Source organism: Manacus vitellinus, unplaced genomic scaffold (assembly GCF_001715985.3).
Source record: "Manacus vitellinus isolate BGI_N305 unplaced genomic scaffold, ASM171598v3 scaffold_3_pilon, whole genome shotgun sequence".
Lineage (NCBI taxonomy): Eukaryota > Metazoa > Chordata > Aves > Passeriformes > Pipridae > Manacus > Manacus vitellinus.
Genome location: NW_021940535.1, coordinates 7,485,601 through 7,510,877, shown reverse-complemented (window position 1 = coordinate 7,510,877; position 25,277 = coordinate 7,485,601). Strand labels below are relative to the sequence as shown.

Sequence of the window (25,277 nt, the reverse complement as noted above, 5' to 3'; positions counted from 1 at the left end):
TGTGCACACATTGAAATAATTTTGAATCTTAATTTAAAAGATACAGTTTAAGACCTGAGGAGAAAAACTGAAAAAAATGCATACCTATGGTATATCTGGTTAGCTGAGATTAATTAAAAAAGATGGGAAGTTGAGGAGGCATCAAGAGCAAAGGTGAGCCTATCACCTGAGCTGTATTTTACTATTCCAATTGAAGCAAACAAAGATGCGCTCTTTTGTCTTTCTTTTCAAATATGCAGAAACAAAGGTGAAAATTTAGGTCGATTTTAGGGATAGAAGTGTCTCATAAATCAATGCTTTTATTTGATTAATTTTTTTTTTGCTCTTCATTAGCATGAATCCCATGGAACATGCACAGAGTATGAAGCAGGCCGGAAACCAGGCTTTTAAAAATGGAAATTACTCTTTGGCCATCAGAAAGTATGATGAAGCTCTACAAACACTTCATTTTTTGATGCAATGGGTCCCGTAAGTATTCTTGAATTATAACATGTAAACCATAAGACAAGCCTGAAATGTGTACAGTTGTACAGTTAATTCAAAACTCTATTTCTTGGCCTGACACCTGATTTTCTTGTATATTTTGTCATACTCTTTAGTGTATCAGTTTTATAGTTAAAGAGGAATTGCTGTTCCTTCCATATATGTGGGAGATTAATTAGTGACTTTAATCTGAATACTTTTCCATCAGTTATTAGTGTAATTAAAGCTCAAATTAATTTTCCATAAATTGGATGACATGTTGTGGATTAATCTTCCTGGGATTTTGCCATGTCTTGGTCATGTTTGTGGCCTGTGGTTCTGTGGGTCGTCTGATTATCTGTAAAACGATTCATGCAAGTTACTTTGTTCTTGTTATTTGGTCTTTCTTAGTATTTTCAGGTATGTTAAAAGATAATTTTTCAGCAGATTTCTTTGGGTATTTCTTTCCAGATGTTAAGTGGTTTTTTTTAACAGTTAACATCAGTTGCTAATATTACTAGTGATGAAATATTTGAGTGTTATGTTAACTATTAAATATTCATTACTACAGTATATTAACACTGCTGTTAACCTAATTTAACACCAGCCATTCATTTAGTTTGGCTGTTAACTGTTTAGACTAAGCAGTAAGGTAAGTCTGGAGCATTTGTAGGGAATGGGATGGAACGAGGACAGAGCTGAGCAGGCTCCTTTCAGTGCCTGTTCCTTACTGTCAGTGTGCCTTCATCATACACAGGGATCTGGTCCCAAATATCTCCATTACCATTGGCATGGGATTGCGTCAGGATTTGCTCGCATGCAGGAGTGTGCTCTGAACACATTCAGTGTGTTGAAACAACTTATTTGAGTGTGAATTAGTAGCTAGGAAGAACATGAAGGATGTAGCTCTGTGGCACATACTATCTGTTTGAGCACAGGCAAGGCAGGCTTTCCAGGCTCACCAGCACCCTGTGGGCTATGGTTTGTGTGCATCTTTTTCCAGAAACTCTCTTGCATTCAGTAGATGCTTTATATACTTGAGTATATAGAGTTCTCTTAAAATACATTTCTTTATTTCTTAGCTGATGTGGATTTTTCTGTTGACTTCATCAACTGGTGATACAGTAAAATGCACTGAGGTTGTTTTTTGGTGACCATAATGTGTTTAGCATTGTTTCCGTCTCACATTTATGTGTTCCATTCACGTGTTTTCTCCCATTCTTGGCTGCTGACTTTCACTGAGCTATATGTAGGTGAATTGAGATTGTCTGAACTCTTTCTAAATTGCCATACTGCATTATTCCACTGGGTTGGCTTTCTGCTTCAGAAGAGACCAGGTTATCACTAAGGTATCATTTAGGATGTCTCTAAGAGATTTTATAGACAATGTTCCAATGATCTTTATTTTCTACAACTACATTTTTTACCTCTAATTTTGTTAGGTGGGTGATATGTATATTGTTTTCATTTTCCCATATGGCTAACTGTAAAATATGATCCTTTTTCAAGCGAATAAACAGTAATGCTAAAAACATATTTTTAGGTGTTCCCGGGACATAGCTGTGTTGATGTGCAACAAATCAACAGCCTTGTACTATCTGGGTAAATGGAATGAAGCAGCATTTTTAGCCTACCAGAGCTTACAGTGGGATCCAGAGTATGTTAAGGTATTCAGATGTTTAAGCTGATGGGTTTTGCATGCCTTCCTTACTTTTTTCCTTTTTTAAAGTGTCATAGTCTTGTTTTTATTGTGTTTTGGCTTTGAGGTATGATAGGCAAATATAACATGAAATTCCAGAATCAATGTTTGATTCTATACATAAGCATCAGATTTACTACTGTAATAGTACTTTTAATAAAATAAAGCAGATCTTTTTGCACCAGGAGTTGCTGGTTGTCCCTGGGTCCCAACAAGTGAAGCACCAATGCTTTCAAGGAATATAACAATTTTATTAGTATCCCAAACAACGTGATAGGAAATGATAAAAGATGAAAATCTTACGTGACCTTGTGATGCTTGAAACCTGACCTGACACTAGCTGCGTGTCTGGTCAGGCCATGTGGAGATCTTGTCTGTGGTGAAGTTCACCATCTCTGTGCTCGCTTGTGGTCTTACAGAGCCTGGCTTACAGTACAGATGACAGCACTCAGCTCTGGGATGGGGACTTAGCTTTGAAGGCTCTCTTGGGCAGTATGTGCTAATATTCTTTTATGTGTTAATAAGTCTGCAGTTCCTGGGAACAGTACATGGTGATCAAGGTCATAGTGTATTTCCAGTGGACAGAACAATACACTGCTCTTAGCTTGTGATTAAGTACACATTGACTCAAATAGTCATCTGCTATGAATAAAGAGCAGTTGTACAGTATTTATGATATGGAGGCATACTCTTGGATTGGCTTCTTTGTGATAGTCTTCTGGTCTGACTACTACAGACTCCCGGAGACTTCTGTAGAAGATATTTCATTCAGATATGGTAAAATTGCACAAAAAAATGCCCATTTAACTTGCACTGCAGCATGCCAATTTATGTAATTTGAACAAATTAACTCCACTGTGACTGAGCTGGTACAGCCTAATTCAGTGGTGAATATAAACATCTTCAGGTGCCATTGGCTGAAAAATATATGCATTGTGGCAAATACGGCAAAATACAGTGATGTGGGGACATAATTATATATTCTGGACTTTGTGACAAAAAAAAACCTTGTCCAGAGGAGGTTAAAATACAGTTGCTAAAAGTGTATCTTTCATCCTGTAGTTATTTTCCAAGTTTTGTGTTCCAGCCTTTATCGCTCTTAGTATCTGTGATGATATCAGTAGCATATTGTGAACTTCAAGGGATTAGAATAGAATAGTTGATTGCACTTTTTTGTTTTTATCTGTGTATAAGAAGCTGTAGAAATAGTACAACATGTCATTTTATAATAGAGAATTTAGAAAAAAATTGCAACATTTTGTTTTGTAGTAAAGATCTCTGAATATTTTCCCAACAATTGTCTTTTGTTCTCCTTTTTTTTCAGGCTTATTATAGAGCTGGCCAGTCATTCATCATGTTATCAAACTCTTACAAGGCAGTTTCTATGTTTCATAAAGGTTTGGTTCTCCTGAATTCTTCTGGAGATCGAACTCAAATTGCTGATTTTGTAGCAGGAATCTTCATAAGTGTCAATGGTAAGCTCAAATTAAGATCTTAATTTTTCTAAGAACCTTTCAGTAGTGATGACAACGCAAATCCTTGACAGGATGTCTTTCATGAGATCATTCCTTTGGTCTTTCAGTGCCTCAGGTCTGTTTGAGGGTTACGAATATGTTGAGGATGTGCTGAACTTGGTCCAGTTTGTATACAGCAGATGCCAACAATTGCAAAACACTGTGCAGGGGGTAGCGTTGTCTCACAGGTGTTGCCTAAAATTGACTCTTAAAAGAAACCTCTGAGACACAATTTATGAGTTTTAGAAGCCAGGCATTGTTTATTACAATGCACAGCATACCAGGTACCCTGGGAATCAGTTCGCTTAAAGTGCACACAGAGCTATCTTTGCTACAGCTGATATGTTGGCATTATATGATTATTCATTTTTCATTCCCTGCCTTCCTGTTATACATTCATGACATTGCCCAACACTTTCTAGCGTATATACATATCCCTACAAGGTCTCCGAGGGGCTTCACTGGGGGTCTCTAGTGGTTGTCTGTGTCTCAAGTCCCTAAAGTTCGAAATGATTGCCTTATGACCTTCTTTAAGACAATACCTTTGGTTATATATCAACCCAGTGCTGCCTGTTCGACTGCTTCAGTTCCCTTCTTCATTGTTTCCTCACCTTGCTTGATTGGTCCCTTTAAATCACTTGGCTCAACGATATGTAGTTTTTGTGGTACATTCCACTGCAAAAACTATTAGTTCTTGTTACATCTCAAATCTCAGATATCACAGGAACATGTCAATTGTGAAGTAGTTAGAAAAGGTCAAAATTCAGGGGCAGGGAAACAAGACAGGAAATTTGGAGCACCAGACCCCTGAGGCATTTAGTGAATTTTGTCCAGACCACTCTGCTTTTCTTTTAGCTAGATATATTTGAAAATAATTAGAAGATATGCAGTTTAAACTTGAGTTTTCAGTGCAGTGTATTCCAGTGTGGGGGACTTCCTGTGCCACTGTGTGGGTTTTTTTTGAGCTATGTCCACCCTGTGTCTCCTTGCCATCTCCTCAGTCTCTCCTCCTCTGCTTGCTTTTTTGTCTGTTCAACAGACTTTGTCTAATGGGCCTGCAAGCATGCCAGGAGATTTAGGGTTGTGCCCCTACTGCCTTTCCTTGAGCTTGTAGCCATGTGTTTAGGACCTTGATTATTTTTAGCAGCATCCATAGCTCATTGACCCACAAGTAGAAGAACTGCCACGAGGTTCACAAAGTCTTGGGGTTTTGAGGTGTTTCTTGAGGGCAGGGATTAATTTTTTTCTCTTTGTTTAGTGAAGTCTGGCCACTGATAACAGGATGCTGTATCATTTGGGTGATCAGGGTTATTTAATCCCCCATTTGGCATTCCCTTGGGTATTAATCAGTGCTAAAATCGTCACTGTGCAATGACATAGTTTAGTTGGAGTCTCCAACTTTTGAAGTGCTCTGTATACCCAATAGTTTTCTCAATTGCTTATGCTTGCAGATGAACGAATCTTTCCACCAACTTTTCCCCCTGCATATGAATATGTTTTCAGTGCAAGATTTGATGCACTGGTTTGGCAAGCGGTGATAGAAAGGCTGGCCCAGAAAGGGAAGTGGAGGGTAAGTCTGTCACCGTGTCACCTCCCTCTGTGTGGTGGGTGCTCGTCTTACCTCTTCAACATAAGCTTATGTTACCTTTGAAAGCCAAAACAGTAAGTATATGTTGCTGCCTGGTTCAAATGTCTTGATTCTTATGACTTGAAAAATGCTTTTAGTGGTAAATAATTTCTGAAATTCATTTCTGGAAGGGATGCAATGGGCATGAAATCCTGCTTGGCTCTTGCTGTTGTCTGTCTTATGGTGCCATCTAGAGTCATTATTCTTGAAATTTGAGAGGGGGAAAAACCCACAAGAGTATTTGTAGCCCCTTTTCCTTTTGGGTCACAAGTAGGATTTTTGAAATTGTCTGTGAAAGACCCACAAACAAGGAGCATCTTGGTGGAAGTACATGGTTGTTAAACAAAACCAGATCATTTAGAAAAGTCCGAAGGCGAATCATCTGAAATTATTTTAATCCTATTTTCTCTAGAGACTATGGAAAAAATTGATCATTGTCACAATTGTACCTGTATTGGATGTTGATGGTGAGGTGCTGGCAGCCCAGGCTGCAGGGCCCTGGTGAGGAGCGACCAGGGCTGCCCTGCTTCCAGCCACTCCAATGGCCCTATTCCAGGGCATGGTTGAGCCCTGCAGCCAAGGTGGAGGTGGCACAGGGAAAGTGTGTTTTAAGAAAGGCAAATACTTGCCTGGCAGAGTGAGGGGGAAAGAGTGAGAGAAACAGCCCTGCAAGAACCAGAGGTGGAGAAGGAGGGGGAGGAAAACTTTCATTGGTCATATTCCACTGTGTGTTACATTAATTCAGTTGAAAATTAGAAGAGGAGATTCAGTAATCTCTTAAAATATTACAAAAAGATCCGAAATGTTGTTAGCCAGTGTTTGCTTCCCTGCAAGATCTGATGATGCAGAGTTTCTAAGTGTGCTTATAAGATCACTAATGTGGGGTTTTTTTTCAGTCTTGTCTGTTGTTGCTGTCTGAGAAGGAAAAGTTGCCCAGTAATCTCAGAGTCAACCAGGTATCTCTGAAGAATCTCTTTGAGGTAAAGTAGTATTCTCTCTTTTTTCCTTGTGTCTGTATCTTTTCTTTCTTTTTAGTTTAGTGAGAGATTTTCCATCTTGTGTGCAAGAAAAATAAAATGAAAAATATATGGATGTTATATTATCATGCTAAATATTTTGTTTCTTTTCCTTTGAAAATTTTAAAACCTCCAGCTTGGTTAATTTCTGTATGTAATTTACTATTTCCTTTTATTTGATCAAAAGAAGACATTTTTCTCTCAAATACAGCAAGATATCTATGTCACACTTCTAACTTGACAATTTAATACTGAAAGATGTCTGATATCAGTTAAATTGGGTATGCTTTCCAATGAGAGGAACTTAGGATATGGGCTAGGATATTTTTGTACTTTGCTAGCCTGTCTCTGGACTGCTTCATGGTATTGAGTATAATCACAGGGAGTTGAGCTGGGTGCAGTGCTGGAATTTTTCTTTCCCTCAACACACAACATTTTTGGTAGGATGCTTTACATCTATGTAGCAACTGCTAAACTTTCTCTGTAAAGGCTTTGACACTTCTCAGATTATTTAGAGGATTTTGACAAGGTGGAAGCATGTAGTCATAGACCAAGTAGCCACAATTCCTGATACCTTTCGCAGAGATGATGGCATCTGCAGACAGCAGAACTTGATCCCCATGATGCTCTCCTGAAACTTACTCTTTTCTTTATATTGTGATTCCTCATGTTCTGCAGCATTTGGGAACGTCCAAACTTTCTGTGCTGGCAGGATAAAATAAAAGTTAACCAGCAGGGGGAATGAACTCAACTCAAAGGAGAGATTATAAGTCAGAATAACAATTTATTAAAATAATACAGTAAGTACAATAATACAAACAAACAATTGGTCTCAACCCACAAAAACCCAAATGTATAACCCAGTGCCCTGGGGCATGAACAAAGTGGTGTTCCTTGGGCCCTGTTTGAGTCCAAAGTAAAGGGAGAGGGGAAGAACCTGCTGGTGGGAGAGCTGCTGCAGTCTGGCCAGAACTGGTGATCGCAGTCCAGTGGTGGTCTAAGTCTGGTTGAGAGCGATGAGATGCAGCCGTCCTCTGGATCCCACGAGTGGGTTGAAAAATGTTCCAAAACTCCAAGATTATATATCCTCCAGTTCAGGCAGGAATGTTCAGTGCTCCCCTCAGGGCGGGGAGTTCCACAAAGGGTGTGAGGACAGAAACATCTTCCTATCTCACAGGCCTCTTAACACCTAGTTTATAGCCTGAGGAGTCAGGCTCTATGGGCAGAAGGTGCGAATAGTCTATTGACAACAATAGTCTAGTTTCTGGGAAATGACATGGAAGGCTATAGAATACAGTTTTGGGTTACACCCACCATGATGAACTGATCTCAGCTGTCCTAACTAGGACAAGCTGTCACAAACTGCCATGCTCACACAAACTTACTGCTGGATGACTGTACCTGCCTGGTGTCCATGCCACTGGTACACCCCAGAGGCTCTGCCCACCTTGCTGTGTGACTAGGTGGCCTTGGAGAGTTTGCTGCTGCTCACCCCTGGCTTTGTGCACAGGTATTCCATCAAAATGCCTTAAGTGCACTAAGGGGTGAGCAGCCATGGCTTCTGCTACCTTGGGAACCAAGGTGTGGCTGGGGGCTGACTGTGAGCCAGGAGCTGCTGGGAGTTCACCAGCTCTGCAACTCAGGAACAGCCAGTGTCCATAGCAGTGACATATCAGCTTTCTAAAGGCATCTCACAAAGCATGTGCCTCTCACCACACAGTGGTTGCCCAGCCTATTTCAGTTGCAGTTAAGTAAAACATTTCTTACAGACTACTAAAAAATTCTTTTCTGTATAAGCATTTTTTGGGTTTATTCTTTCATTTCTTGGTGTGTATGTTAATTAAGTATAGTTCTGTTGTAGGTAACCTACTTTTAAAAGATATGGTTGCACATTCATTGAGAAATTCCTTAGGCTTTATCATGGAATCATAGAATGATTTGGGTTGAAAGGGTCATTAAAGATCATCTGGTTCCAAACTGCCATGGTCAGGGTCACCTTCCACTAGACCAGTTTGCTCAAAGTCCTGTCCAATCTGGCTTTGAACACTGCCAGGAATGGGACATCCACAGCTTCTCTGGGCAGCCTGTTCCAGTGCCTCACTGCATCACAGTAAAGAATTTCTGGATTTCTTACAGCACTGTGATTTTCCTGACAGAAACTTTAGAAGATGTTAGCTGTAGGCTACTCAGTACCTTTGCTTGGCATTTACTGGTTGGCAAATTAAGGTTTAAGGCATATTGATGGAATATGCCAGAATTTGCCGTTTGGCTGTTACGGTGCTGGTGGTACTTCTGTCAAAATAATTTCAAATTGGGGCTATTTCAGTTAGGTGCCTGACAGAGTGAGCAGAAGCAATTCTGAAAAATAAGGGCAGTGTAAAGGATATAAATCAACATCTCTCATAGGCTTATTTTTAGTGACAGCAGAAGAGTTAGTGGATGGATATATACAAGCATGTCTTAGGTATCATTAGCCAGAGGTGTGCTGTGTTAGTGCCAACAGAGTAACTACTCACACTGGCAGTAAAGCATGGCAACACAATAGAAGATGCATGTAGAGTGTCTTAGTAAAATATTTTCCTTCCTAGGCAAGCAAAGCAAAATACTTCGAGAGAGGAGGAGAAACATGGGTTGCCTTTACAAAATAGCATGTCCTTTGTTGTTGAATTGACCCCACAAGTCTTACCTATTCTAGTGGGCTTGTTGTACACATGGAAGACTGAAAGAATCGAGATGAAAAATCTCTAAGCAGTGCTTCTCTTTTGTGAAAATTAGAAAATGTGGCTTTCTGAGAACTCAGACTTCCCCTGCTGCCACTACAATCTCCCTGTAATTTGTCGTATTTTGATTTTTTTTTAACTGTTCACAAACAGTAATTCTTGCCAGTCAAAATTTGGCATGAGGTATGAAAAAAAAAAAGATTTATTTGTGGATGTTGAAAGCATGTGTGAAGACTACTATTTAAAAAGATGACAGGCACAAATGCAGAAATTATGTCTGAACACTGTTTCCGACCACCTCTTCATGTCCTGATCCTTCTGGCATATTGTCTCAATTTCCATCTGACCCTCCTCTGGACACCTCCAGAGTACCCTATATTGCTGTGCCCCTTGTAGACTATGCTTTATGTTCATTAAGTCCTTGCTAGAACATCTGTTTTCAGTTCAGCTGTCTTCTGCTCAGGCTGTGTGCTTTCACAGAATCCTAGAATCCTCAAGGTTGGAAGAGACCTTCAAGATCAACTCAGCACAACCAGAATCACCCCTAAACCATTTCCCAAGTGCCATACCCGGATGCCTCTTGAACACTTTCACCTCCCTGGGCAACTTATTCCAATGCCTGACCACTCTTTCAGTGAAATTTTTTTTTCCTAGTATCTAGTCTGAACCTCCCTTGGTGCAACTTGAGGCTGTTTTCTCTCCTTTCACTTGGGACACAGCAGAAGAGACCAACCTCCATCTTGCTACAACCTCCCTTCATATGGTTGTAGAGAGCAATGAGGTCCCTCGTGAGCCTTGTTTTCTCCAGGCTAAACAACCCCAGCTCCTTCAGCTGCTCCTCATCACACTTGTGCTCCACACGCTGCCCCAGCTCCATTGCCCTTCTCTGGATATGCTCCTGCAGCTCAATGTCCTTCTTGTAGTGAGAGTTTCAAAACTGAACACAGGATTCAAGGCGCAGCCTCACCAGTGCCAAGCACAGTGAGACAATCACTTCCCTAGTCCTGCTGGCCACACTATTTCTGGCATCAACCTGTCGGAGCGAGTCCAGAAGAGGGACACCCAAAATGATTAGAGGAATGGAGCACCTCTGCTATGAGGAAAGGCTGAGAGAATTGAGATTGTTCAGCCTGGAAAAGAGAAGACTTTGGGTTGATCTAATTGCAGCCTTCCAATACCTGAAGGGAGCCTACAGGAGAGATGGAGAGAGGCTTTTGCAAGAGCGTGTAGTGACAGGACAAGGGGGAATGGCTGCAGACTGAAAAGGAGTAGGTTTACATTAGATACCAGGAAGAAATTCTTTACTCAGAGGGTGGTCAAGCACTGGAACAGGTTGCCAGGAGGAGTTGTGGATGCCCCATCCCTGGAGGCATTCAAGGCAAGGTTGAATGGAACTGTGAGCAACCTGGTCTAGTGAAAGGTGATCCTGCCTATTGGGGGTTGGAACTAGATGATCTTTATTGTCCCTTCTGACCCAAGCCATGCTATGAAAGTCTATGAAATATTTTCATTTTACAATGGATATAGCTTGTTATTGTTCCACTGAATCTTGTCATAAAAACATGGAAATAGAATTAAAAAGGAAATACCTTTTGTGTATGTAAAAATAATGTGTTGTAATTGTTCTCTTTGTTGTCAGACTTCTGAGTTGTATGGTCGTGGTGAGAAGGTGCAAGGACTAGTGGAGTTAGTCAAGTGGCTAATTTCCATTGGGGCAAAAGCTGAATCCATTGGAGTGTATCCGCTGCATGCTGTTATCAGACTGTGTATCAAAGCAAGTGAGTGACATCTGCAGCTAAAATAAACCAGTGGTGGCTTTCCTTAGAGAACTGACACTTAGAGCTTTTTTAAATTAAAAAAAAATTCACAACAACTCAGGTCAGATTATTAAGTATAATCTTGCATGTGCCAGTAAAGCACTATTTTAGAAATGTTTTAAACACTCTCTTTGATCATCTTTGCCTGATAGTGGTGGAAACCTATTATAGTTGTTCTCTTCTGTGATTTGAAGCAAAAGTGTAGTTTGATATGGGTCTTTTGTAACCAGAATATATAAACTTTGACAAAAGAACAGTGTTTCGTCCTGCCATCTCAGTGTGGAGCAGCAGTTTCTATGTCTGTGAAAGGGTCATGAGTCAACCTTAGATTTGCATCTTGCCATTTCATAGGAGAAAAAAACGCTAATCTATTTATGTGTGTTTTTCTGTTATTTCAGCAAATAACCATCTCTTCAGGTGGTTACTGACTCAGAGGCCAGACTTGAAGGATAGGATCAACCAGCAAGACAGAGATGGACATACCCTCCTGCATATTGTGGCCTCTTCCAATGAATATTCCCAGAAAAGCAGTAAGTACAATTTTTTTGTTTGTGTGCGTGTGTTGCTCTGTTTTCATATTAAACAATCAATAATGGAAGAAAGTTTCAGACCTCGGTGTTTACTGTTTCATGCGAAGGAAGAAAATGAGAAGGTATCTGAAGGTAGACTGTGTAATAACAAGTAATATTTAAACATTTCAACAATTCCTTTTCGAAATTGTGTACCTGATGTCTGACAGTTTCCTTTGCTCTTTGGTTTGACTGATTAGGATTTTCCCACAAGTATGCTGCAGTTTTTAGAATCTTAGAAGTTACCTTTTAAAGTTTGATGTGTCCTTAAAATAGGTGAAAATTTAAGACCGAGTAGTAGCGTACATTGTCAGAGGAGGAAAACAGGATGCTTTCCTTCACATTTTCTGTGGGATTTCTTTTATGTTAACCTGGCTTTTTTCCTTGTATTTTTTACTCTGCTCACTAGGTGGCAACGGGAAACAAACATCAATGCCAAGATAACACCAGACTTGTGGGTCATTGCATGCAGTGACATTCTGGTGGTTTGCTTTAATAGTGTGAATGAAATGTGCACAACTTATATCTAAATAATTTCATTTTCTGGAAAGGTGTAACACATCTTTTGCAGCAGTTCCATCTGCTGCTAAATGACTTACACATTTGTAGAAGAGACTGCATATCTGTATAAATTTATTTTTTCCTTAAATTAAGGTTTATTTAATAATATTCATATAGTATTTATTATAGGGAGATTATATATGTTAATATGTATTTATTAAAATTTATTTCTTTTTAGCTATTCATTCTGAACATTATATATCATAGAATCACTGAGGTTGAAAAAGACCTCCAAGATCTTCAGGTCCTGTGGTGGTGTGCCAGGGGTGGTGGTCTAACACTTATTTGCTCACCGTTGCTCAGTTTTCTCCTGCATGACTTGGTGATTTGGTGCTCCTGTGCTCTCCCAACTGTTCTGAGGGCATGACTACTAGCAAATGTGCCTCTTTGAGGCAAGAGAAGTACAGGCAGCTGTAAAGCTTCCCCTAGTAGTACAGTGTGGCATACTAAGAAGTGAGCTTGTAGTCTTCCAGAATATTAGGTATGATGTCAAGGCTTTAAATCACCATCATATTTATTGTGCTTATGTGTAATCTGTAATACTTGTAGTGAAATGCTACAGAGGATAGCAGTTTCTGTTGAAGACAATTATACTTTTAGTCAAAGTAGACATCTTAGTTACAAAGTTTATTTCCAAGAAAATCGTGGTTTATGTTTCACAGGAAAGAAACTCAGTGCCTACCTGTGTATATTTATGCCTGAATGTGTGAAATATTCTGGTTTATCAAGTCACCTTCCAATGCCTCATTCTTATGACACTGGAAAAATTGAAATCTTTTAAATTAAAAATAGGCTAGAAATTTTGCCAGGAAATTAAAAATAAAAAGGAAAACAGAACAAGACCCCTGAACAATGTGAATTATTCTTCCTCTAATTTTTATTCATGTGTTTTCTTAGGCCAAACAGAAGATGTGATCATGCTCCTGAATTTTGGGGTTGATCCCACTTTTCCAGATGCGCGGTCAAGATATGTCATAGATATCTTGAAAAAGAACAAAAACTTTGATGCTGTAAGACAAGTCAGCAAGCACATTGAGAAACACACTTCCTCTGAGAAACAGACAGGTACTACAGGCACTATGTGCTTTTCCTGTTTTAAAATTATATCCTTTAGGTACAAAATTGTTTTATTTTGATTTGGTAATAGTGGGTGGGTTTTATGTAACTTCTCCTACGAGTTGTCACCGTGATCTCCTACCAGTCAAAAGTGAATATTTTGTCCTTGCCTGAAGGCAATTGCTGTCTAACTGTTCAGATCAAACTTGGCATAAAGCAAAGTTTTTAGGTTCCATCTCAGTTTTCATGTGTGCGTTGCATGTAAGTTTACTGGAAAACTGGGTTTCATTGTGCTTGCATCTTAGGGCTCCTGGCAGACAAATTCCCACAGTTTCTTTTTCTTTGCTGCGGAGATCTCTGCTCTGGAGAAGGTTTTAGCGTGGTGGTTCTCGGTTAGGGGTTAACACCAATACCCATGTGGCAGTAATCACTTTGGTTGGTGTTTCAGGTAGCTCAGCCTGTCTTTTGTGACCAGATTTTGGGTGGGGTTTTTTTGCAATGCACAACCTGCGAGAGTTTTCCATGCTTACTGCAAATGAGAGGCTGGAGAATAAACCCCACCTTTATAGCTAACAGTCTGAGGTTAGTCTCTTTTGCTAAAAAGATGACTAACCTTATCTGTCTCTTTTGTCCTATGGGGTAAAGCTACTGTTTTGTTTGGTCTTTGATGTAGCTAAATTCCTCAAACCTTTTAGGAAATCCAGGCCAAGTATTTCAGTGTTTATTTAAGGGCATTTATTGGGACATCATTTAAAATCTGCTATTACCCATTACATAAGTATCTCTTAATCTTAATCTTGTAGATATCATTTTGGTCTGATGGAATTTTTTGGTTTTGTTTTTTTCTTCTAAGAGGACAAATTATTTTATGGCTGTATTTTGTAAATGACGCTGAGGAATCAGACAAGCTCAGGTCATCTGACTAAAACTGTATACTGAAAACATTACTGGGTTTAGTCATCCACTCTAAATTCCGAACAGTGATATAATTGTGAGGCAGCGTTTTCCTGCTTTTATACAGATCAACTTTAAAACTATTAGTTTTCAGTCTAGGGTATTATGGTAAAGAGTGTCATAGTTTTACCTCAGCTGGCAACTAAGTACCATTCAGCTGCTTGCTCACTTCGCCCTCTCTCCCATGGTGCATTGAGATAAGAACAGTTCAATAATTGAAAGAAAGTAAATTAGTAGTAGTAGTATTAAAAATGATGACAAGGAGAAAGGAGTAAAACACAAGAAACACAAGTGTTGCACAGTACAATTGCTCACACCCCGCTAACCGATGCCCAGCCTGTCCCCAAGCAGTGATGGGCCCCTCATAGCCAATTCCCCCCAGTTTATGTACTGAACATGACATTGTGTGGGGTATGGAATATTCCTGTGGCCAGTTCAGGTCAGCTGTCCTGGCCGTGTTCCCTCCAGTCTTCTTGTGCACCTGTTCAATGGCAGAGCATGGGACACTGAGAAGGCTTTGTTACAGGGTAAGCACTGCTCACAGCCAAAACATCAGTGTGTTATCAACCTTATCCTCATCCTATATCCAAAGCATGGCACTGTACCAGCTACTAAGAAGAAAAATAACACCGTCCCAGGCAAAGCCAGGACAAGAGTGTATTGGATGAAAGTATCAAATATACTTTGGGATGAGAAATCCATCACAGGACTGGCATTGGCAGTAAGTTTCAGCCGTCTGATTTTAATCTGCCACTACAGGTTTCTTAGAGCCCTGGGATGTAATGCTTTGCAGTCTTGCCCTGAAAACATGCCATCAAGGAAATGGGTTTTCAATTTCTGTAATGTTTTGCAGGGGGGAAAGAAAGTGCCATAGCTGCTACAGATTCTCTCCGGGATGTTGTGGAACAGTTTGTCCAGTTCTACAGGTTTGAAAATGGAGCACATAATAAAAATGTATTGAAGGAAGGTGCTGTTAAGCGATTTCTGAAACTGCTGTCTTCTTTGGAAGGTACAGTGAGTTCACATTTCTGCCTTTCACAAAACTTAATTGCTGTGAAAAATGTGTTTGATGCTAACACATGCCTTTTGCCCTTTTACCCTTCCTTCTCTTCTCTGTTTCTGCAGCTGTTATTACTGGAATGATGTGCTTTTAATTATATTTACAGTTGGTTTTTTGCACTTAGAATCACTGGAATGTGCACAAAAATTCAGCATGGTGCATCGAAATGTTCAAACTTACTTGGTTGACAACATAAGGATGGAAAGATGCATTTTGTTGTTCTTTGCTTTGAATTTAATGAATTAATTATTCTGAAACTAGTTTACAGTGAAATGGATGTCATAAGACTTTGAGTGAGTTGTGTTGGTTTGACTGTCTTGCAGAAATCCCTGAAGAAATCCCATGCAACATCTCCCATGCCTGTGCTAACAGCTTCATAAAACAGTTGCTGGAGAAGCAAATGTGGCATAAAGTTTTGCTGCTACTAACAGGGAAAGCCAATGGAGAAAAGCCAGCCGGTGGAGGACTCTTCAAAAACTGCAGTCTTCCAGATGTTGACATCGGCAACATTATCCAACAGTGTGAAAGATCGGATACGCAAGTGCACCTCATAAGATGCTTACTTGAACTGGGAGGTGAAAACCAGTGCAATATTAATGTACTATAAAAGATCTAGTGTGTTATTTGACATGTTGGGAGCAACATTAGGTCTCAGAAATACCAACATGTGGTTTTTTTCGCGACTCTGCGTAAGTGCAGCAGTACATTGGAGTACTGTGCATTGGCTACATCTGCCGTATGGGAAGCTAGTAAGGCTGCATGGGTAGAAGATGTTAGTCAAATGAAATTGGTTTGTTAGGGTCGGTAAAAGGTCAAAGATTATTGTTGCTCCTTTGCTTGTAGTTTCTTTTGATTTCTTGATTTCTCTGTCTTCAGCCACAATATTGTCCTGGTAGAAACTGTTAGCTACAGTCTCTGATTCAGTCTGCTGTTGCAAGTAACTGACTACTTCATTGGTTTCAAAGGCATGACCACATGTCTTTCTTTTTTTAACTAGTGTAGACATCATCATTCTTCTTGTTTTGCATGAGGTTATTCCTAGGATTACTCTGTCATTTTTCACTGAATCTTATAGCTTGATGCTAACTTTAAGTTATGGACACATAGTCCTGATGAAGCCTTGTGAATGCCAGAGGTGCAAGGATGCTTCTTATTTCAGTCAGTGACTGACTGGCTTGAAGAAGATATGTTCTGGCCTTTATGTCTTCCTATCACAACAGGAGAACTGGTTGCTCAGCTTAATGGGAAGAGGAGATTATGAAGGTTTTTCTTTGTCAAAAAATGTTTAACAGATACATGTTAAAAACTAACAGAAAACCTCAAACTGTCACCTGCTTGGCAATCAGCATATGCATGCCTTCATCTGTTCAGAACTTTCTGTAATTAGCAGATCTGGCATATCAGATTTAACCCCTGATATTTTCCTGTCCTTCACTCCAGCTTTGCCAGATGGGATTGCAACCAGCTCTGAAATTCCACTGCAAATATGCCTCAAAAAGAACTATTTTGAACTGGTGTATTTGCTGCTGACCAAAGGTGCAGATCCTCAGAATCTCTCTGTTACACAAGGAGATACTCCTTTGCATGCTGCAGTTTCCATCTGTTTCAATAATAGAGGTAAGGCTTTTGCTGTTGTAGACATCCCCATTTCTTACCTATCCAGCCCACTGCTGCTGTTTACTGATGTGCTAGCAGAGCCAGGAGATCAGAATGTCTGACTGTCTCACTCAGCCCCCAAAGTTTGCAGGCCAGAGGATACACACCAGTCTTTGTTAAGCTGATGTGTTCTGCTCTCTGGTTCCAGTGTCTGGGACTATGAGGAGAGGTAATGGCAGCTCAGGTGACATGGTGGAATCAAACAACTGCAATGTCTCTGTCAGTTACTATTTTGTGAATATACTTGTGTTTAATCAAGAAAGGAAGGCTCCTCTTTGAAACCCTGTAAAATGTGGACTAGGTGGGAATGAAGTAAACTGGAAGTATCTAGGAAGAAACAAAGGTTTTTGTTCAGTCATAAATCAGCAAAGTGTTGTTTAGGGGAGAACTGACTGAAAGGACTCTAGGGCTTACATAAAAATACAAGAAAGTAAGATAAACTGTCAAATTAAGCCCCGAAGTCAGGTTTGATTTTAAATTAAGAAAAAAATGCATTTTTTGAGGTGGAGAATGAAAATAATTAAAAATACTGGATTTATTAATTTTTAAACACATTTCAGTGAATGGGTTTAGAGAGATTAAAAGCATAGCTACTGCCAGTTGTAAATTTTAAATCAAAAGATTAAGAAGTTCAATGAGAATATCTTAAGTATTTCTCACTGTGTAAATTTTTTAAGGTGGGATTTCTTTACAGTGCTTTTCATTGTCACTATTTTACAGCTAGAAAAGAAATGTTTCACATAAATTATCTCGTTTAAATCACATATATTATTTGGATGAAATCCAGAAAGCTGTAGAATAGATATATATGTATATATATTTTCCCCCCCCAGGGAGGTGACTAACCTCATTTTGTAGGAAGTTGCTTTTAGGGACCTCAAATATCAGGAAATAATTGGGATTTCCTGCGGGTTATTTTAGTGAAACAAAGTTATCCTCAGCAGGTTACTTCTGGGTGCCATGTTAAAGTGAACCAAATGACCCCAGAGCAGTACCTAGAGCTGCTGCTGCTTGTCCAGATGACCAGTTGCTGGCATTCCTTTGGTAGCAGTCAGGGCTCATGTTGGAAAATGAACAAATCTGTCTGTACCCAGAGGTTAAAAAGGAGTGTAATTGACTAATGCAATGGGAAGAAGTTACAGCACTAGGGATTTCTAAAGCTTTGCTGCCATTGTGTTGTTTTCCCTGAACCTTAGGAGAGCTCAGTTTTGAGCCATTTCAAATAACCATGTTTTACAAACATGATTTTGTTTTTCTTTTGACAGTAAATAGATTTTAATTCACTAACTGCAGGAAAAAAAATATTGTTGGCATACAATGCATCCTTGTAAAGCAAGTGATTTCTTTTTGTATTTGTTTTCCTGCTTTCAGATGGCACTGGTTTAAACATCCTGAACTATCTACTTGATCTCTTTGCTTCAAGACCTTCTGACTTTCCATATCTTAATCCAAACATACAAGATGAGAATGGAAATACAGTGATGCATATTGTTTTTCAGAGAGGATTTTCAAAGCAGACTAAGAGAATAACAGAGTCATTGGCAAAATTCGACATTAATTTTAATATAAAAAACAAATCTGGAAGAGATGTGAGGCATAGAATTAAAAAAAGTGACCCACTGCTACTTGCCTGGAATAATGCTGCACTGGAGAAAAAGAAGCACCGGCAAGATAGAGCAGGGCAATTGGGTAAAACATCTAAGCCCGTTCCAGCCTCTGAGACTTCACAGTCAAAGAGCACAAGGCATTCTTCATCCGGGTCCTCATTAAAAACACCATCTGGCAATGTAATGCCTAATGATTTAAAACCCCCGTGTTCTATAAAAACAAGAAAAGGTCAGTTGGCAAAGCAGAAAACAGAAGGAATAAATAGCCCTTTAACACTGCAGGAAAGTCTAGTGCAGGCAATCACAACTTTAATTCAGCAACTGAAAGTGGGCGACATGCTGAGAAAGGATCATCCCCTAGTACAAAAACCACCTGCAACTCAGACTAGTTTGGAGGAGGGAAGAAGTTCCTTGCAGTCTTATGGAAGCATAGCTTATCCTGAAGGAAAAAGGCATGATTGGGAGAAAAAGAACGGAGCAGGGGAATTTAACATGGCCCTGCCTAATGGAGAGAAGGAAGAAAAGGAGGAGAGTCTGGATATTGAGGCACATGAGCAGGAGTTTGATAACATGACCTGGGAAATAGAGTGCACTCCTGAAATGCTGAAGACTTTGAGCAACAAAGCTGTGCCTCATGATCTGAAAACTAAAACTATAAGGACAATTAAGCAGCTTGGCAATGGGGAATGGACTAGGGGCCTTCAGAAGCCACTGAAACACCTGAAAGCTAATATCCGGCTGTATGAAGCCAAATTGGACAAAGGTGCAAGAATGCTTTGGGAACTTGCGATTGACTTTTCTCCTCGTTGCAGCGAGAGTCCAGAAAAGATCATGGAGACAGAACAGACAGAAAGTCTTCCAGAAAAATCAGGTAGAGTTTACACAGAAATAATTAGAATTTGGGCCATTGTTCTTGACCACGGCAAGCTGGACCGTGCCTTAGAAAATATATGTATTTCCTACAATCGTGGTTTATCCTGCATCTTGAGGAAAAAGCTGAAGTGTATAAATGAAGGACATCAGAACCACAGTGTGACAACAGAGAAGCGTGTCCCACGTTGTTATGTTGAAGACACAGCGGCAGAAAAATCAAAAGAATATACCATGCCTGAGTATTTCCCTCCAGCCAGTGCAGCCGAATTGGAGTACAATATAATAAAATTTCACAGTTTCAGTACTAACATGGCACTTAACATTATAAATGATGTGCAGACTTCTGTTGAATACCCTTTCCGAGTTGGGGAGTTGGAGTATGCAGTAATTGATCTCAATCCAAAGCCCATGGAACCAATCATTTTAATTGGGCGAAGTGGGACAGGGAAGACGACTTGCTGCTTGTATAGGCTTTGGAAGAAATTCTATTCATACTGGGAAAAATCCGCCTTGGCAAATGGACCTCTGCTGGAGAGGCAGACATGGCAGCAAAGACAGTGCAGTGAGTTTGAAAAAGCCAGTTTAGGGAAGGAAGAGGGTGAAATAAAACAAGACAATGATGATTCGAGTGAGGAACAGGTGAAGGACGAGCAAGACCAGGACAGTGAAAATGAAAAGGTTCCCTCAGGCACAGCTGGTACAGAAATGAATTCATGTGATGACCATGAAGAAGACCAAACGTGTAGCACAGAAGCATCAAACAGGCTGGAGCACCTGCACCAGATCTTTGTAACAAAAAATCCTGTCTTATGCCAAGAAGTTCAGAAGAATTTCATTGAACTTAGCAAGTCTTCCAAGGTAACCAGTCACTTCAAGCCTCTGGAGCCAAATATTCACAAACTACAAGACATTAAAGATGAAAATTTTCCACTGTTTGTCACCTCCAAGCAGTTGTTGTTGTTACTGGATGCATCCATGCCCGACCCATTTTTTCCAAGAAATGAAGATGGAAGTCTTAAAAGAATCATTGTTGGTTGGAGTCCTCAGGAAGACTCGGTCATACCAAATTGGCAGGACGAGGATGAAGAAGGTAACCTTGAAGCAGAACATGGTGATGATAGAGGAGCTGCAGATGCATACTCTAGGGAAAGCGATCATTGGACTTTTGTGACTTATGATGTATTTGCAAAGGAAATATGGCCAAAAATGATAAAAGGTAAAAGCTTGTACAATCCAGCATTGGTTTGGAAAGAAATAAAATCTTTTCTGAAAGGCTCTTTTGAGGCACTGAGTTGCTTTGGAGGCAAGCTTACTGAGGAGAAGTACAAAAAGCTAGGCCGAAAGAGATCACCGAACTTCACGGAAGACAGGAGTGAAATCTATCATCTCTTTTGTCTTTATCAGCAGATAGTATCACAGGGAGGTTACTTTGATGAAGAAGATTTGCTATATAATTTATCTCAACGACTTTCAAAGCTCAGGGAACTGCCATGGTCCATCCATGAGTTTTATGGTGATGAGATACAGGATTTCACGCAAGCTGAGCTAGCACTGTTAATGAAATGCATCAATGACCCTAATGCCATGTTTCTAACTGGTGACACTGCCCAGAGCATAATGAAAGGAGTTGCTTTTCGTTTTAGTGACCTGAGGTCACTGTTTCATTACGCAAGCAAGAGCTCCGCGAACAAGAAGCAGCGTGTTAGAAAACCGAAAAGGATATATCAGTTGTACCAGAACTACAGGTCCCATTCAGGTAGAGTAACAAATTTATTTATGAGCTGAGCCTGTGCTCTTCATATGTCACTAATGATTGAAGTTTTCTACCGACCAATTCAAAGCATCTCTGTGTGGCCTGTTTTTTTAGCAGATCAGATGGGCAGCTTTTTCTGATATGTCAACTCTGTATTGTGACGTCTCCACTGGGGAACCAAGAATGAATGTTTTTAAAAGTGTCTTTTTTTTGGACACCCATGCTTACTGCATGTTTTGGCTCTACTTGTTTGAAGGAAAATTTAACAAATGTTCATACATCTATTGTCCCATCCCCAAAGCACTAGACTTTGCAGCATTGGTGTGCTGCTCTGCTTTTCTTATGTGTTTCTCAGTTATGGCCTTCATTTTTTGGGAATTCTACCAAGCCTTTGTAGCATGCTTTCTGATCTTTACAGGCCCAAAAATGAGATCCACTCAAAATGGCAGAAACATAAAGTGGACCTTACAGCTTCTGTCTTTTCTGACTAATGTTTTTGTCATGATATGTCTTGATTTCAAAGTTCTTTTAAAAATTGATTTAAATTTGTGTTTATGAGAGAGTTTGAAACAGGCTGAACCTTAAAATCTGAATTCTGCTTTTTGAAGGTATTCTCCGTTTAGCATCCGGAGTGGTTGATTTGCTCCAGCATTATTTTCCAGAATCTTTTGATCGGCTTCCTCAGGATCGTGGTCTCTTTGATGGACCAAAACCTACGGTCTTGGAGTCCTGCAGCGTTAGTGACCTAGCAATTCTGCTGAGGGGCAACAAAAGGAAAACACAACCGATTGAATTTGGAGCACATCAGGTGTGCTTTTCTTAGGCTTTTTGCAGATTCTTCCACCTCTGTTTCTAAATAATAATTCTGTATGGACTGCCCACAACTTTCTTTTTTAAGCCTTTGTCTCACTGATAAATTATGCTTTTTAAACTTAGAAACCTTTATTGTGTTGGTTTCTGTTTCTTCTTATATGTCTGACTCTTTCTGTTCTTTTTTTTTTGTCATCAGGTATTGTCTATCCTGTTCCTTTATAACTCCAAATTTTCTTACACCAGATCTGAAACTGTCTGCACATGCCACACATTTGTCAATCTCTAATGGCAGTTTTGTGACCTCTTTTGTGGCGTGTGCTGAAATGTCTGTGTTAAATGTTGTCTGGTTTTGAGAAGGCTCTTGCATTATTGTGACATGTTTGCCTGATTTTGTTGTAAAACTGTTACCTTTTTTTTTTTGCTTCCTAATATGTTTTTTTTTTCCTGTATTTTGTGGCAGGTGGTATTAGTGGCAAATGAAACTGCAAAGGAGAAGATACCTGAGGAACTTAGTTTGGCACTTGTACTGACAATTTATGAAGCCAAGGGCTTGGAATTTGATGATGTACTCCTTTACAATTTTTTCACAGATTCAGAGGTATTTAATTCTTACTCCTTTTTCTGCATTTTTTTCTAAAGTCAGTTTTCCATGTGGTCTAATTAGCATTTCAACTGGGGAAGGATTCCCTGTTTTCTCTGAAGATGTGTGGTTTCATCACAGTGGAAAACAGAGGTTTATGAATTGAGATCTCCTTCCCTTAGTCCTGCATTTTCCTTCAGGTTGACTGTTAAAATATAAGGGAGAGCCTTGGGATACACACAACATTGCACATGTACACACACACACACACTTCTGCTGCATACCAAGACTACTCCTCTAGCGTACATCCTGTCTCTCCTGGCTGCTCCCAGTTCAGGTCAGAGCAGTTGGTGAAGGACACTCCATCACTTTCCCATATTCTTTACTGGAGTTCCAAGTCCCAAAAAAGCACTTTATACACCCCTGCTTTCTGCCACCATAAAATTCTAAACCAATTGTTTAGAATCAAATAGTGTGTGTATGTATTTGGAGGGGTGGGGAGGAGCATGCTCTGTATCCTTCCACAGCTTAGGTCCAAAAAACTCGTTGTGGTCTAGCTCAGGAGTTGTCAGGAAACTTGAAAAGGTCTCAGAGCCTAGAGTGGATGTCATTGCCCATAGAATGGCCTCAGAATTCCTTTCATGGAGATGTTGTGCTTTGTGTTCTTTTGCCCCATTTGTTCTCTGGGGAGCTCAAAGCCTGTCTCTCTAGGGTTTCTTGTAACTCCAGACCTGTCAGGGGAGCAGTCCGTGAGGCTCCTTGCAATGGACTGTCAACTACAGCAGCCTCGCTGTTGTTGCTGGAGCATCGCAGAACCCTCCTGCCCTGCCCCTAGGCAGCCAAGTAAGCAGCATTACTGAACATGCCTGCAGACACTTGAGAGTGCCTATGACTGAGTTGCTCTACGATTAAACATTCAATGTGAACAACTGTGTTGCAGATGCCCTCTGCCTCTAGCCCTTAAAACAGTGTCTCAGATGTGGTTTTCAACAGATGAAAACCGCAAGAAAACTGAGGGCAGTTTACTGGGTGGCTCTTCATAGAGTTTAGTGAATGTTATATGATGCTTCTCATAGGGAGGAGCTTGCGGTAAATGACCTTTACTCTGGCTTACTGAAGTTTGGGGGCAGTACAATACTGGCCGTCGTGGTAGATTTCTCAAAGTTGATTTGGTTTTGGTGATGCAAGTCATACTTAGAAAAACAACAAGCCATTTATCAGAATTTAGCAGAATCAGTTCAACAGAGTTGAGTTGTATAGGGCATTTTAGCTTAGACTAATAATGTGTGTCAGGCCTAGAGAACGGTTTTCATACAATTCTTCCATGTTCTGGTGAGTCATGAGTAATTGAGTTGATTTGAGCAACTAAACAAGCAGGCAGGAAAGCAGCTCACCCTGAGGTTTTCTAATTTAAGAAAGTTGAATCTGTGAACTGTTGTAAACACAACAATGTGGCTGTGTGCGTTTTGTAATGTATTGAGTTTTCTTTTTATTTGACTTAAAAATGAGATTTAAGAACAGTCTTGTTTCAGGAAGCAGATTTGAATGAAGAATCTAGAAGGTAAAAAAGCCAAATCCCCAAAACCTAGCAAGCTGTTGACCAAACCGATACCATTAACTGGTTGTCATGTTGCAATCCATGACAGGCTTAGAAATGTTTTGATAGATGATTTATTGCAACCTTAACTTCAAAATGCATCATCATGGTTTACCCAAGCACTGTTGATGACTCGCATGCCAAAGCTGATGTCCTGAATTTCCCTCTTGTTAATCTACTGCCTTTTCCTGCCAAGATGAATGATCTGGTCCCTTTTCAGAGAACTGACTTATTGGTGCACCAGAAAAAGGACAGCACCAACTTGCCTCTATTTGTCTGGATCCTTCTTGCTCCAGGTGGAGCAAGGTCTCCTTGGTGCTAAGTGATGAGGAGCAGTGAGTTGTGGGCCAGCTGGTCTGCAACTCACTGAGCTTGTCAGTCTTGTAGAGTCAAGGAGACCTAGTTGCTGCCCATCCTAACCTGCAGGCCAAGATGTCTCCAACACGTCTTAGCACATTTTAGCATGACAGTTGGCAACTTGTACATGTTATTCCACCACCATTTACCTCTCACCCTGCTCTGAGCTGGCAGGGATCTACCTGGCCCAGAAATCAGCACAGCCCCCCTCAGTGACTTTGCCTGTTGTGGTATTGGGTTTTGTAGGAAAATCCTCATCCCTAGGACTAAAACTTGAGCCTCATCCAAGGGGAGGGTACCTGATCTTTTCTACAGATGGGCCATCCATTGTAGGGGTGTTCAGCTGAAAATGTATAGTCCACCCAAGGAGGTTTTAATGTTTAATTTCAAATTTTACTTATTTGATATATTGAATATTGCATATGATTTGGATTTATAAGTGATACAGCAGTATCCTGAAATCACAAGGCAGGCATAGTGTAACAATGGCAATGTACATCAGAATCACAATAAAAACGTGATTCCACTTAGCAGTCCCTATATACATACATACATACATACATATATATATATGTATTCCCATTAGCTTTGCCATCATGATGCTGGCCATCCCCAGTCCCTGGGAAGTAATACATAGCTTGAAGCCAGCTCAAGCCAGTTGCACTCTTCCAGGTTTGTTTTGTTTGTTGCTCAGTTTTCACACACTCTGTTGGGCTGAGGCATGTCTTCACTTTTATCTTGGCAACTCAGGAAGATGTTACTCTCTACTAGCTATTTTAGGGGAAGTTGTGTATATGCCTTGATGATCACCTGGTACAGACAAGTATCTCAAACAAAGATTGTGTTGAGATGAAGTTTGGCTTTCTTGATGAAAGTTGATTATTCTTTACATTCTTCCATGAGAAAATTTTTTCCCCACTCATCTCCTCTGAGCTGCCTTCAGTTGTAGAGATGGATTGGTCACAACATACAACCTTATCTTTTGC

At 40.1% G+C, this 25,277-nt stretch overlaps 1 protein-coding gene across 2 annotated transcripts in view; it reads left to right on the top strand.

Annotated features, from left to right (window-relative positions):
* The first annotated feature begins 334 nt into the window (after positions 1–334).
* TRANK1 (tetratricopeptide repeat and ankyrin repeat containing 1) overlaps positions 335–25,277 on the top strand; it is a 40,784-nt gene continuing 15,841 nt past the window's right edge. Inside the window, exons 1-14 of one of the 2 annotated variants that reach the window (XM_008925144.4) lie at positions 335–468; positions 2,006–2,129; positions 3,486–3,636; positions 5,127–5,245; positions 6,199–6,282; positions 10,678–10,816; positions 11,254–11,385; positions 12,883–13,050; positions 14,849–15,004; positions 15,379–15,630; positions 16,496–16,672; positions 18,083–20,947; positions 21,553–21,752; positions 22,218–22,355. In XM_008925144.4, the coding sequence (XP_008923392.3) occupies positions 335–468; positions 2,006–2,129; positions 3,486–3,636; positions 5,127–5,245; positions 6,199–6,282; positions 10,678–10,816; positions 11,254–11,385; positions 12,883–13,050; positions 14,849–15,004; positions 15,379–15,630; positions 16,496–16,672; positions 18,083–20,947; positions 21,553–21,752; positions 22,218–22,355 (4,839 nt within the window). The remainder of the gene's footprint in view (positions 469–2,005; positions 2,130–3,485; positions 3,637–5,126; positions 5,246–6,198; positions 6,283–10,677; positions 10,817–11,253; positions 11,386–12,882; positions 13,051–14,848; positions 15,005–15,378; positions 15,631–16,495; positions 16,673–18,082; positions 20,948–21,552; positions 21,753–22,217; positions 22,356–25,277) is intronic. The other variant, XM_018067957.2, reaches the window with a different exon arrangement.